Source organism: Terrapene carolina, unplaced genomic scaffold (genome assembly GCF_002925995.2).
Source record: "Terrapene carolina triunguis isolate 2854851 unplaced genomic scaffold, T_m_triunguis-2.0 Scaffold69, whole genome shotgun sequence".
In the NCBI taxonomy this organism is placed as follows: Eukaryota; Metazoa; Chordata; order Testudines; family Emydidae; genus Terrapene; species Terrapene triunguis.
This window is the reverse complement of record NW_020664420.1, coordinates 12785627-12801153: the sequence shown is the minus strand read 5'-3', so window position 1 is coordinate 12801153 and position 15527 is coordinate 12785627. Positions and strand designations below refer to the sequence as shown.

The following is a 15527-nucleotide window of genomic DNA, read 5'->3' as shown; positions in this document are numbered from 1 at the left end:
CTATCCCTCCCCCATACTTAATGCTTAAATGAATAATCATCCCTGTAGGAAAGAAATCATAAGTATTATTTCACTGACGTCACTTCAGTGGCCATGGCAACCCACTTCTCTCCATAGTATGTTGCAACTGGTTGATTTCTTTTAAAATACTTCAGTTGTCTCACCTAGTATGAAAGAAATGCTGTTTAAGTGTGGAGGACCAGAACATTGAATTAATGCTCGCTAGGTACTTTATAGTGGAGCATGAATAGAGACTGAGCCAATTGTACCAATAAGATCAGTACCTAAATTAGTCGTTAAAAAGCAAAAGCTAAAATATGTAGAATCCTTGTGTACTTAAAGTATCTATAGGCAGAAAGAATTAAGAAAACGCATCTCCTCTCACAGATTATTAACAGCTGTTTGGGAATGGAGATTAACACTGTAATTTTTGCAGCACTAGAAGAAAATTTGTTTGGGAAGTTGGCTCTTCACTTCCAGTCAATGTGTAATGCCAAATAAAACTTCCTTTTGCAGAGCTCATGTTAGAGTTGAGCAATGTTGTGATTCCCTCAGAAACACTGGATTACCCAAGCCTACCTCCATTAAATAGAACAGAAAGAGTATAGAGAAATGCATGGAGCCCTGCCATGCAGCATTCTATCATACAGTACATAACATGAAAGCCGCTGTTTCGTTCAGACTGCCTCACTGCCTCTACTTAAGACGTGGCACTCTTTATATATATAAATACTGAACTTCAGCTTTGCCACTTTTGTCAACGTTTAAATGGATTTTGCATATGACTTGCTCGCAAAATGCCTTTTCATAAGATATTTGGAAAGCTGCTTAGTATTCTTTGGTACTTTTTTCTGTATTAAGAAAATGTTGAACTTTGCTATTTTTCCTGATTTAATGCCACCCTTAATGTCTTTTTTTTAAATCCTTCCTTTTTCTTTTGATCTTATTTATCACTGAGCCACTGGTCATATGGAAATTATTATTGTATAGCATGGAGATGAAAGACTTCAGTGCCGTAAAATAAGAGTGAATAATTTGGACCAATAATGCGCACATAGAGTGAGAGACCATTTGTGTCAAAGTGGCCTGTGTTGTTCCCTTTGTAATATAGCAGTTGAGGTTTATAAGGGCTTTACGCAAATCTGCTTTCTGTCAAACTTATAAATTTTGACAATATTAAACACATGTTAACATGCATAACTTTACAACTTGCTTGCCACATGTTTTTATTTATCTAATTGGATAACTCAAGGTCATCATATTTGTAAAGGTACCAAGGTAGTTGCTCGTTAAATTCATTCATGACTTTAGCTGGTTGAACTAATCTCTTCCTAATTGCGATATGTAGCTGTTATCCTGAGATGGGAAATCATTCAGTTGAACTTCCTGAATTTGTAAGCATTAGAAAATACCTGTTAGTATTCCCTTTGCATCTTTGTTTTCAGAGTGGAATTTGTCAAATTCTTTCTGAGTTATATGTTAATACGAATTGTGTGAAGTGCTGTGTCTCAGTATGGGAAGAGTTAATGGTAAACAAAGGGGTACTTTTTCAGCTTTTGTCTGCTACCTGCAATTCATGAACTGCAAATGCCCATCTGTGAGCAATCAAAGTAATGTTTGTATGACTGTTTCTCACTTTTATAGATGCACTTTTGGTTTCAGTAGTGTTCCTTCATTTTAGAGAAAATAAGTTTCCTTCTTTTGATATGATGGAGATATTGACAAGATAATTAAAACTGGAATCTAGCACTCTTGAACCATGAGATGTAATTGATATTTCATGGGGAGATTACAATTCAAAGATACCAAAACAGTTTTCTTTGTCAGTGGGTATCTAATTACAGTGAGAACATGTCAACTTTTCTCTTTGTGTTTGCTGAAAAACAAATATCTATCTAATCTACCTATATATCCACACATAGGTTTGTGTGTGACCTCTGTTTAGGTTTTATTTCCAAATTTAAGGTTCTGATTATACAACTGTAGTTTAAAGATAAGTATTTTGAAATTCAAAGGCATATAGCTGTTCATATTCAACAGGCAGCTAAGGTGAAACTATCCTTTTGCAAACAGTTCACTTATTAATAGCACTTTCATGAAGGTGAGGTTAGGTAGTTACATGTCAGTTCCATTAACTAGCTGTTCCTGGACTGACAAAGCTCTAACCGTGCTATACAGTTCTAGAATGATAGTGGAGGAGTAGCTTAGGTCTAAAGCCTGTTTTGGAGTCACTTATCTCAGGAGATAGTATTAACAAGGATTGGATAACTGCCAAATGAAATTTAATACATTTTCACATCCATGAAATAGGCCTCTTAAACACAGAAGCATAATTACTTTCAAAAACGCTTCCTGGAAACAAAGAGAGTGAAAACAGTAAATGTCTTTCTGTTGTTGTTTGTTGATAGCTACAGGATACATACAATGGACCAGTTTTTAAGCAGGACCTCCATTCAAGCCAGTGGGGGTTCTGCGTAAAAATCAATAGCATGATATAGTCCAGTGATATTTACCAGTCTGCATTAAACACCCCACATATAACAAAATACAAAGAAAGACAGAGACTTGCCAAAGGCCACCTAACTTAAAGTGCCAGTGTTTGAAATCTGCGAATCATGGACAAGTTGAAACAACTGTTGAATTCAGTGAACTTGTTGCCTTTGCCTGTGGGTCAATGAACTATAATTATACTTTTCAACTATTCAGAAAATTGAGAATGCATGGGTTTAATTGTTTCTCTTGGCAGATTTTGGAGGAGGATAGTGGGTTGGGTTTGATTATTTTTTTAAATCAAAGGTTGAAACACGATGAATGCACCAGAAGACTAAGTGACCTTTTTCCTTTAATCAAGTTCTAGTTTTAGAAAGTTAATAAAGTCTCAGACAGTTTCATGTTAGCTTTAACAGAAAACAAAATGTGAATCTTTAAAAAAAAAAAATACACCAAAAAACCATCAAATGCCACCACACATACACATCTCTTTTGGTATGGTTAAATCTATATTCTAGTTCCGCTAAACCAAAATCCTAATAGAAAAGATGCTTCTGTTCTAGATACCGCCATGTGCTTTCACTTTATAGGTTCTTTTGAGATATTTTGTTATTCCTATCAAAGTATTTTCCCTTTTTCAAACTACTTTTGCAATATACTTTTGAAAACCATAGCTTCTTCTATTATGGTAGGGCTACGTAACACCCACAAAAATCTAAATAAAGTCAAAAGGCATAAACCAAAAAGCTTGGTATTCATACTTGAATATCTCCGTACTTTATATAAAAGGTCAAAGGAAATACTGTGAGAACCAGATCTACCATTATTTCGGCTCATAAAATTTAAAAAAAAATCCATGAAAGACAAACAAAAATATCAGTGCAAGTATCTGTTTTTCCATCTGGGTTTTCTCTACACCCATCATCCTAATATTGAAACACCTGTCAAAGAGTTTAACGCTAAAAAGTCCAGTAGCCTAATCTTGATCCCCAATTACTCCCAGGTGGTTGGGACTGTACTTCTACACATATATATATAATATGTTTGTTATTCATGAGTTTGTTAACCTCAGGGGCCAAAGTAACACAAGATAAGGACTTCTCCTGATGTTTCCTTTTAGCTGAAAAATCTCAAGGAGAATAGAATTTTTTGTTATTATGACTCCCTAAAGGAAATAAACACAAAGAGTTACACGTAAATACTAGGTTTCAGAGTAGCAGCCGTGCTAGTCTGTATCCGCAAGAAGAACAGGAGTACTTGTGGCACCTTAGAGACTAACAAATTTATTTGAGCATAAACTTTGTTTGTTTGTTTTTCATTTGCTGAATGTTCAAGTAGGGGTCTGTTTAAAGACAGGTCAATAAATGAAGTATTAATAGAACTTCAAACTGAGCTTGGTTCTCTAAAGATAATATTATTTATAGATCTTCAATCCTGGGCCGGGGGAATGAGTCATATCTTCACTTTGTCTTGGGGCAAACCTGTTGTTCATATCACAGACAAAATGCTCATTGGTTGGGGATAGAAGATGGATTGGCATCTGATGTTATTGTTGAAGGACTTACCCACTATTTGCAAATGAGGTTCACAATTTAAGGATATTCCTGTAAGGAACCTTATTTGGTCCTTGAGTCCCAGATGGCTAAGGAGTACATTATTTCATCAGCACAAGGTAGGGTAACCATGATTTTCTTTCTTCCTTTCATTACTTTAGTTATCAATATCTTTATCATTATTGCAATCCTCTCTAAATAGGGCAATCTTTGAAGGTCCTTCTATCTGTAGTTGCAGCTAGTACCTAATATGATAGCTGCTCTGCTTAGTAGCGCTGGTCATGCCTGTGCACCAAAGACTGTTTTCTTTCTGTATTCAATTGAACTTTAACTACGCTCTTGAACTTTAAGGGCTAGTTTAATAAGCCTCAGCCTGTTTTCCTGTGTTCTCTCACAACTGTAGAGATCAGCTGATGTGCTTTATCATACAGCTGATAGATATGAATGTCGTCTGATATCTGATGGCAGAATGTTCTCAGTGGAGTACAGTTGACTGAAATTCACTTCCTCCGTTGGTTTGACAGACTCTCGGTTTGTAGAGTGGTTGGGTTTTTTATAAATAGTTACTATTGTTTAGCTAATTTTAGTCTTACAATGTGTGTTTATATGCATGTGTACCTAGATACAATAGTAATTGGCACACTTTTATACATCAGTAAAATACATTGTCTATAGGTAAAAATTTTCTACAGCATCTAAATGACTTTGGAGCGCACATTTCATTGAAAGTCAATGAAAGTGCCTAAGTTGCTTCTGAAAATGGGACTTAGGCTCTAAGTCATTTAAGTGCTTTTGAAAATTTGACCTTATATATATAAGGGGGGGGGGCTATACAGTTCCCATTTACATGCTGACACTCCCCCTCAAAACTGCTCACCAGGAAAGAAAAGTGTTCAGTTCCAGAACATCAGGTAGTAGACCAAAATGACATCTCTTTTCTCATATAAGCAATTATGACTGGCACATTGCAACAAAGGAAAGTCTGAAGAGAGTTTTATTCATAGCATTTTCTGATCAGTTCCACCTTTCTGTCTTTCCATTTCCAATTTAAGGGATTCATCGTGGCTCTCAGGACATCGAATGCAAAGGACATTTTACATAAAAGTAAAGTTCAGTGTGGTGTCTCTGGATCAGTCTTTGCCCCCTCAAATCAAGGTGACTGGTTATGTACTTAGGACTGAAGGATAAAAGTGCTTGTGCATTTTATGTCAGGAGGTATCTCAAAAGACAATAAAGCCACGTTACTTTTGGTAAAGTGCTCTGATTAGGTTAATGCTGACATCAAAGTATTCAGCCACTGCTGCAATGAATTTATGCTATTTATTTATCATTTACCTAGCAACAACTATGGGATGCTAGGCTTAGTAAAGTCACCGAAGATAGATCCTGACCACAGGTGCTTACAGTCGAAATAGATGTAGATGAGAGAAAGAGAGGGGTAATGTCAAAAGGCGGTGATAAAGCAGTGATGTTAAGCATAAGTTGATGTAGTTGATGGTTCTTTTTAACTGTTTTTGAGGAGACGACTAGGGTTTATAGAACTCATGGAAGGAAGCATTTTTTGAGGGGGGGTTTGAAGAAGATGAGGCATTGTAGGCAAGGGAGGAGTCCGAGACATAAGGGAAAGTAGGGGAGTGTGAGAGTGACACAAAGTGGTCAGTTATATACGATGTTTGGTTAGATTGAAATCACTGAATGTGGGAACAGAGAGAGATAAAACGATAAATGATTAATCCCCAAGTTATTCTAAAAGTTGCGTCCAAAGTAGACTGAAGAACTTTTGTAGTATATCTCTTGGTCCCTCCAGGAGTGTCAGGTGCAGTACAGTGTCCTGGCATTGAACAGACTTAAATGAGCTACAGATTTTCATAAATGAAATATCCAAAAAGATAGAACATGCAGATGATCACATAATTATATTTTATAGCTATGAACAGAGTGGAATAGAGTCAATATTCTTGGGTCAAACTCAGCCCTGCCACAACTCTATTGCAATTGACGGACCTAGCCAGGTAAGATATACGTTTTTTGTGTTTTGAAGGCCCCGAAGTCTGAAGCTTTACAATGACCAGATGGACCTTTCTGACTGCCATTCATATCACAGAAAGTGAGATAACCCTTCCTGGGCAGAGTTGAGTACAGTGGCGTCGATGATAAAACCAGGTCTTTCCCTAATGTATGGCTTATGGCCAGTTCACTGCGACAAGTGTTTGTTCATCTCAACAGACTTGCTAGATTTGGGGCAGTAAAGGAGAAAATATAAATAGACAAACTTGCCCATTTATTTGTGAGAAATGTGATGATATTACTTCCAAAATTTCTTGTGAAGCTGAAGAAGAGAAGTCTGCAGCTTTTCTTAGTAGTTTTTATTAGAACTGGTTAAAAAAATGTCATTTTCACTAAAATAGTTGTCAACAATTTCATCCCTTTTTCTCTAAATTCAAGATTTCAATAAAATCATCAAACTTGTAAATTTTGGATTTTTTCAGCTAGCTCCTCTTGTTTTATGATAAAACCATAGACTATATCGTTAGGGAACTCAGTCAAAATGAACACTCAGAAAATCATGTGTCCTGGATTTAGCCATCCTAGTTACAGTCTTAATGTCAACTACAATTTGGCTGAAAGGAGGTAGACATTTTGAATGGGATGACATGTCTGCCAAAGTATATCAACACCTTCAAGTAGCTCAAAAGAAGTCTGCTGGTTGTTTTCCAAGTGAAAGTGTCATCATTTAGAGTGAAACCAAATGGATTCCTACATTTGTCCCCCCAGCTTTACCACAAAAAATCCTCTACAGTTTACAGAACTTTAACTCTATCCATCTCCAGAAAAAGTATGTTTAGCTACCATATTTTCCTTTCACAAATAAGAAGCTGCTCTTAAGGGCCCTTTTTTATCACAGTGCTCCTCACTAAATTTCTGTCCTGAATCTTTGAGATTCTTGAAACCTCTTGTATCTTATGTGCAACACTATTCCTGTGGTGGTGGCATTTTAGATCTCTAGACTCATAAGCTACACCACCTTTTTTTTTCTTGTAACCAAATATATGAGTAAATGTACTAATTTTCCAAAGTCTCCTCTTGAGATATCATGTTTTAAAAATTAAAGTGTTTCAAAAGGGGGAGTGTTTTTATCTCTGTTATATTACACTGGCTTTTTGGTTATCTGAATTTAGTCTGAAAAAGAAAAAGGTTTTCTTGAGTCCCCTTTGGAAATGTTCCCTTTTATGTTTCTTACTGTGGTCTTGCCTTGCTGGTAAGAATCAGACTGTATTATCTTGTAAGTCTGATTAGAAACACTCCTAAGTCTTTTTAGTACTCCTGGAGTACTGAACCATGGATAATACTTTTTGAGAATGAAGAGTCACCTAGAGTTCTCTACGGAATGTATAATCTGTGGAGATACATTTCATCCAATGGTAGGATCAGCACCTGAGAACGTCCAGGATGAAAACTGTTACATGTAGAAATGTTGGTTTATACCATTCAAGGTGTTATTTGGCTTTAAGGTATGTCTTAATTTAAGAAATGTAAGAGATTGCTCCCTGCAATTCCAGTGGTGTACTATAGAGGCTCTTTGAAATCAGAGTGCCTATCCACAGGTTCTGATAATTCTGCTCTCAAAGTAAATAACTGTCCTTCCTTACTGTCCATTGTATTTAATTCTGTGACAATTTTAGCTTATAAAGTGCATCAATGAGCAGTGTACATGGAAAATAATGGATGTATTTCCATTGTGCCTGCACTGTCAGCTAAGATGATGGCATTACTGGTGTGTTTAATAAAACCTTTATTGGTATATTACCCGGAGTCATGGTGTTGGCAGGAATGGTGCCCCATCGGATTTGGAACTCTATGGTTAATGAAATACAGTGAACATTAATTTGGAATGGGCTTCTAGCTTTGGAAAGCCAGGTGATGTTTTATTATATCTGTGCCGAATAGGGGCTGTGTCAGATACTGCTGTAGCTTCCGCTGTCAGAGGCTTAGCTGGCATTATGGAAAAAAAAAATGGCAGGCTTGAGAATCTTATCCCCTGAAATGAAAGTTGAATGCCAAATTTAAATTCCTGCAGGATTTCCGATAGCAATGGGGGAATTGAGAAGCCTACAATTAAGCATATGGGCATTAAGATAATTGTCAGATCTGTTGGCGGACATGATAGAAGACAGATGGGTACGAATCAGTGCGCTCCACTGCAGCACCCTGGGAGACAATTTGACGTTTTACCTGCCTGAGCTACTCTGCCATATTTGTCACTAAATGTGCTGCACAGCATCTTCTTGAGTGTTAAGTGGTTTTGCATATTATGTAGATATACAGTACATCGGCGCCCTCTAGTGAAAAAGCTACAGGGAACATTATTTTTAGATGTCTGCCTTTCTCTTTAGTCTCTCTTCACTGTCTGAGGAACTTGTTACATCCGTATTCACCTTCATATCACATTAAACTCTGTGACTCTTCTCTTTACAGGTTGGAGCTCATCGTGAAGATGGTGTCGGTCTGCGTGGCAGCCATTCGCTTGTGCCAAATCAGGTTCCAGTTCCGCAGCTGCCTGTTCAGTCTGCTACTTCCCCTGATTTAAATCCACCCCAAGATCCATACAGGGGTAAGTACACCAAAATACTGTCAGGACACTGCCATGTGGCAGTCTTAAATGCTTGTATTTTTACATTAAAAAACTTTAATTATACATGCTACAGTGATTGGAATTGAGTCTACTTGGAACTTGGATTCATAGTAGTGATAACTCAGATACACAATGAGACCATAGTGCAGCTTGAGTGGGAGGAGAGAGTCAGGAGTAACATGATATATAGTTCTGATTAATCCAGACATCCTATCTGGTATGCTCTAGTAATCACCATTACAAGCATCCAAGCAATTTAGCCCAGGACAGCAAGTTCTAGTACTAACATAACTCAAGCAGTAGAGAAATGTAGAAAATGTTTTAGGATGCAAAATCAAAAAGAGTAAACTTAAGACCCTGCGGTTCCATTGCACACAGAATTCCCATTGACTTCAGTTAGATGCGAGGGAAAATACCAAACTGATTTTAATTGTATTACAGTATTTGCTGTGCTTTGTGAATCCTGTAAGATTTATATGTATAGATGCAGTATTGTTTCAAAATACGTGTGAAACTAACTGAACCTAGAGTACATCTAGGGTCTATCTTTATTCCTAGAGGCTGCTAATTTTACAATTAAAGTATGGAAGAAACAACTCAAAATTTCTTTTATGATGGCTTACAAGCTCTTACTCATTCTTCATGGCTAAGGTATTTTGATTATTTTATGGAAATGGCATATTAAGAATTTTTTTAAGAAGAAGAAACATTGTCTAGTGTTTTAACACAGAACTGGGAGTCAGGAATTCTAGGTCTTATTACACAGCCAATCCACTGGCTTAATGTGTGAGGCTGGTGAAGATCACGAATTCTGTGTGTGTCAGTTTCCCTTCTGTAAAATGGGAATGATACAGGTAATGAATCTGTAAAACACCTTCAGATCCTTGAATGGAAGGTGCTATAGAGGGGCAGTCTTTTATTACTATTTCATGTTAAATCGTTGCTCAAGGAAAAAGCTTAGCGTAATAGCTCATAGACACTTGGGTTCTTAATCAGAACATGAGGTGTGTGATTTCCATGATTATGATTTTAATTGCAATTTAGCTGATGTTTGGTAGACAGTGAAATTATCATCTATTCCAGAAAGATTGCGAAGTGGAATTGAGCCTCAAAGCCAGTGCTGAAAAATGGTTTCAGCAGCTGCATTCTTGAAACTCCTTTCTGCACCAGTCAGTCCAAATGAGTGGCTGTAAGAACAGATGGGAACACAGATCCAACAATAGGTGGCATTAGTAAGGAACATACATGCAAATGCATTCAAACCTTTGCTTAAACATTGGTAACAGAAAATCACTGTGTTTTCCCATAGGTATGCCAACTGGACTGCAAGGGCAGAGTGTATCTTCAGGCAGCTCTGAAATCAAATCTGACGACGAAGGAGACGAAAACCTTCAGGACACAAAATCTTCTGAGGACAAGAAACTAGACGATGACAAGAAGGATATCAAATCAATTACTAGGTCAAGATCTAGGTAACAGTATATAATAGTGTCGCTTCATTTAATTCCTTTACTGGATTTTGATGAAGTGAACAGAACAGGAAGAAACTCATGAGTTTTTTCCTGGCAGGTAAAACCACAGCCTAAGAGGAAACTGAAGGCATGTTCTGGTAGTACTAACAGTATCATTTCAGATACTTGTACTCCAGACTTCCTAAAATTCCTTTCAAATCATGAAATTGGACACTAAGCAAATTATCCCCAATATAAAATTTTTATAAGATTAAAATATGCTTAGCAGATTGCTTTTCATCCACACCTCTGCTTAAAAATTGGAATAAAATATTTATTTTCACTTTTTAATGTAGGGTTCTCAGAACAGATCACATTTGCATGACAGTTTACCAGTGTCCAACATATTGTACTCTTGTCTCTTACATTTTTAAATAAATCCATTAGGCCTGTTTATGCCAGCCCTTTATCTAGCTTTTAGGAGAAGCTGGGTGTTCATATCATATCCTGCTCCCAAGAATGGCTTGGTATCTTTATATAGACAAACATTTCTCCCCTGCAGGCATCAATGGCCATGAAATGCATGATTATACTTGGATTGCCACTGGGACTAAATATGTTCTGCATGCTATATAAAATATTACAAAGTATTAGTGAAGGCATATCCTTGGATTTTATCATCTTGGACCTTATGTCCTTGGTGAATGTTACTCACATGCATAGAAGCCCTAAGCACTAACCAGCAGGATAAAGGAGAAGTTTCCTACTACAATAATATCTAGTGGCCTGTCAAGGCTGAGTTCTATGTTGGGACCTGGTTTATGGAGTCAAGCTTTTGATTTTCACTGTATGGTCCTATATTAAAGCTAAGAATACCAGTAAAATTGAAATTCAGGTCCTCTCCTGGTTTGGTTTGGTTTGGTTTTTAAATAAAAAAGATAAATCCGAGTTTGAGGCTGTCACTTCTCCTTCAAAACAACACTGTCTTGGATACTGTCTGAAAATGGGAAGCCTGTGAATAAGATCAATCATCTTTATTCCAAAAACACTAGTTCGGTTGCACAGAGCAAGCATTTTGCTCTTTAAAAAAATAAATAAATAACATTCTCAGGCACTCGTTGATTTCTAAAAATATTAATTACATACACATCTATTATGATCAGAGTAAAAGTTGAGGTTTTCTCATAATAAATGATGTGTTGGAAAAATCATATTTAGAAGAGGTGCTTTCATGTCCATGTATGATATGGCAAGACGAAAGCACCTTTATGCTGCTGCAGGGTGATCTTCTCATTTCTTGTTAATTTAACAAGTAGGCTGTCACTTATGCATATTAATGTATGCTTTGAAGCTTTCGTAAACTCTTATTTTTGTTTTCAAGAACCTTGCAACTTTAAAAGGTTACTCTTGCTATTTAGTTATACTTCTAAATACATGTTGTGTTAGGGCTGTTAAACTTACCAATATATTTGCATAACCAATTTAAAATAGGTATTAGCCACTGAGTCACTGGAAAATATGTGTTCAGTTTAAAATCATTGTCATTATGTTTAGGATAGAAACAGGTTTTATTGCACAAAATGATGCAGAAATTAAACTTAGGGCTCTATCCAGTTGTAAATTACACAGAAATTTCATGGGCCTTCCTGACTATGTTGCTTCTACATCCTGTTTGCCACTTGATAATGCTTGTATGCTTCCTAATCCATCTTTTTGTGGCTTTCCAAGTCTGTGTTAACACAGGTGGCATCAGACTTTGCCAAGCCAAGTACAGTATTCCCCTCCACCTCAGCCCCCCCCACACACACACATACACACACACACCATCTAAATGACAGGGGCGGGTCCTTCCAGAATCGCCCAACAGATAACTAAACTGAAAAAATTCTAAGGTGTCCCCCTTCTGGCTGAGGTTTGTTATTTCTGAGCTGCCCAGGCCTGAGAGCCCCATTTTATACCACATTATCAGATAGCAGCAGATAAAGTAGCCCACCCATCAATTATAGAAGAGTAAGGGGCCTTTATCTGACCCATGAACCTACTCACAATGGCATTGATAGGGAATGGGATAGGTAGCCATCGGCACCATGCCCAGAATTGTAGGGTAAAAGAGGTATAATCTGCATGCACGTCACTAATCACAGTCACATGATCCTGCTCTGCTCCTACCTTTTAGTCTTGCAAGACAGTAAACTAGCACATTACATTAACTCCTCAGCTCCTTGGTAAGGACCTTCTATTATTTTCCTTTTAATCCTGCACAGAGGATCTCTTTTCCCTTACGTGACCCAAAGGGCTATATATAATTTCAGCTGCATAGACCCTGTAACAATTTCTATATTCCTTGCTTAAGAATACCAAATTTTAAAAAAAATGACTGGAACTTGATTTGGTTTAAGACTGGTGTCTTCACTGTGAGTTCAAAGTGCAATGTGAAATGTAAAGGAGTTGTAGTTAAAATATCAATTACACAGGTTCCCAGGATTTGTCATGCATGCAAATGTAACAATACTGGCTGTGGTGCTGCTTTGTAAAATATGTTATTGAAAAGTACTGTTTTCTCTTGTTACTAGCAGAGGCCATTGTATTCTGTTTTGTTTAGCTGGTAAAGGCTTCAATACAAACCCAGGAGCTCTACTCAGAGCAAATATAGAGGGATTTAAATATGATTATCAGCAAAATAATATATTGTACATGGAGCGAAGGCTTATTGGCAAGTTAGAATTAGCCAGAAAATTGCTGCCTATGCATTGCAGCAGTGGTTTAGGATGAAATCTGTTTAAAGAGTCTGCCTTACTTTTTTCCCACACCATTAGAAAATACCGTGTTCCTTTTGTCTCTCAGCAATAACGACGATGAAGACCTTACACCAGAGCAGAAGGCAGAGCGAGAGAAGGAAAGGAGAATGGCCAACAATGCTCGTGAGCGCCTACGCGTGCGTGACATTAATGAGGCTTTCAAGGAGTTGGGCCGGATGGTACAACTCCATCTGAAGAGTGACAAACCCCAAACCAAACTCCTGATTCTACACCAGGCTGTGGCTGTCATCCTCAGCTTAGAACAGCAAGTCAGAGGTCAGTTTGGCAGTTCTCTCCTGCAACAGGTTGCATTTAGCTCCACTGGTTCTCAAGAATCATTGTAAGGTGTTGTAGGTACTGATGAACAGGGCCGGCTTTAGCAGGTGCAGGGCCTCAGGCCGGGATGCGAATTGTCTTGCCCCTCCCCCCCCCTGCCGTCCCGACTCCGCCCCCTCCCTGCCCCATTGGATCCCTCCCCAACTCCCCACCCTGGCCCCGCGTCTTCCCCAAGCATGCTGCATTCCTCCTCCTCACCCCTCCCTCCCAGGCTTGCGCTGATCAGCTGTATGGCCGTGCAAGCACTGGAGGGAGGGGGGAGAAGCAGGACGCGGCTTTTTTTTTTTTTTTTTTTCCCCCGCTCCGCTGGCAGTCCCGGACGTTGCAGGGCCCTCTTAGGCGCGGGGTCCCATTCCGGGGAATCGGCTTAAAGCCGGCCCTGCTGATGAAAACAGACTTTTATGCGCAAATGCATGTATAATAGCACAAGATAAATTCTTTAGTTTGGTCATTATCTCCAGTTCTTAGAAAAACTCTCCTTTTGCTTTCCATTAGATTTAGAACTCTAGGCTTTGGAATACATAAAGTGTAATGTCGGTAGCCTGCTTTTCATCCATCTCCTTTTTTGGCTGATCAGTGTTGCAAGGCTGTGTTGAGAGTACATGAAATGAAACAATAGTAAATTAACCCTTTGGCACTATCTATGCCAAAGCTGTTGCAGCTAAACACTGATACATTCACAGCAGGAAAATCTGATTCCCAGAACCAGGAGGCAAAAATAATTGAGAAATTATCAATTTTTTTTAACATTGAAAAATACTTCCAAAACAAAATGTACAGTATTACGCTATAATGTGCCATGTGGAAAAATCTGATTTAAAAATGCTTCCTGTTACCTAAAAGAAGACAAAGTGGTCAATCTGTAAATTGCCAACTTCCAGAAAATGTTACCACATCTTCTTCAATTCCTCTAGCTCTTCAGTCATGTTAAAACAAACCTTTTTGAGGTTAGCCAGACCTGTCTAACATACAGTACCAGTCTGTAATACTTGGTGATACAGAGATTATTCTAAAAATGCACTCGAGCCCACAACACTCACATCTGGCATACAATCCAGGTGTTGTACCATAAAGTTCCTGGGTTTCAAGGTTCCAGTTCAGCATATTATGGCGATAGGTCCTATCTGCATGATTCAGGTCGAGTCTGAGCTCACTAACTCAGTGTTTGGGAGTGCATGGATCTGGGGGTCCAATTCAACATTGTGGTTCTAGACTTATTTTCCATTTTTGAAATTATCTTTTGGAAGTCTCACCTTAATGAGAAAATGAGGAAGGCAGTTTAGTCTTTGACACACATCCCTGATATTCCCAATATTCAAATTTTGAGTTACTTAGAAAGATCCAAGATGTAATATTAAGCTTGGCTAACCCCTTGGCCATTGCATAAACATGAAGGTATTTGCAAAACGTACGTACTAAGCTGCACTGCTTAAAAGCATCAAAGCCTTTATCACAAATGCCACCCTTTAAATTTCTATACCTTGAAAGGAATATTCTAATGACAAAGACTTCGTGTTATAAAGAAAATTGGATGTTCACTTGTAAAACACGCTCTAAAGCTTTTAAAGTATACTGGAAATCTATAAGACGTAACTGAAAAATTAATTGTGTCAGATGCAAATTCAGTGAACAAAACATTTTGGTATAAAACTTAACATATTTGAAATGGCCTTTTGCTTCAATTCAACAGAAAGGAATCTGAACCCTAAAGCAGCATGTCTGAAAAGAAGGGAAGAAGAGAAAGTGTCTTCAGATCCCCCTCCACTTTCCTTGGCAGGACCCCATCCTGGAATGGGAGATGCATCCAATCATATGGGACAGATGTAAAAAGGCAAGTTCATTTTCAGCTGTGACCAAAGCACAATAAATACACAAGTAATTCAGCAAAAGACACCGAATACAGAGTCATTCTGTAGACTCTGGACCAGATTGGGAGTGGGGGTGAGGGTTCAAAAAAGGAGATAAATTCATGGAGGATAGGTCCATCAATGGCTATTAGCCAGGATGGACAGGGATGGTGTCGCTAGCCTCAGTTTGCCAGAAGTTGGGAATGGGCAACTGGGCATGGATCACTTGATGATTGCCTGTTCTGTCATTCCCTCTGGGGCACCTGGCACTGGCCACTGTCAGAAGAGAGGATACTGGGCTAGATGGACCTTTGGTCTGATCCAGTATGGCCATTCTTATGGTTGCATATGTGCAACTAGGAATAAAATTAGGCCCATCCTTATAAAATTTACTTAAATTTAATCATCTTGCACCTGCA

General features: G+C 38.1%; 1 protein-coding gene across 14 annotated transcripts in view; it reads left to right on the top strand.

Annotated features, from left to right (window-relative positions):
* Positions 1-15527, top strand: part of TCF4 (transcription factor 4) — a 322751-nt gene that overhangs the window by 302660 nt on the left and 4564 nt on the right. For 11 of the 14 annotated variants that reach the window (XM_026649022.2, XM_026649017.2, XM_026649023.2 and 8 more), the window contains 4 exons: positions 8520-8655; positions 9986-10148; positions 12972-13201; positions 14952-15092. In XM_026649022.2, the coding sequence (XP_026504807.1) occupies positions 8520-8655; positions 9986-10148; positions 12972-13201; positions 14952-15088 (666 nt within the window). In that variant the 3' untranslated portion in view covers positions 15089-15092. The remainder of the gene's footprint in view (positions 1-8519; positions 8656-9985; positions 10149-12971; positions 13202-14951; positions 15093-15527) is intronic. The other 3 variants (XM_026649016.2, XM_026649026.2, XM_026649029.2) reach the window with 1 other exon arrangement.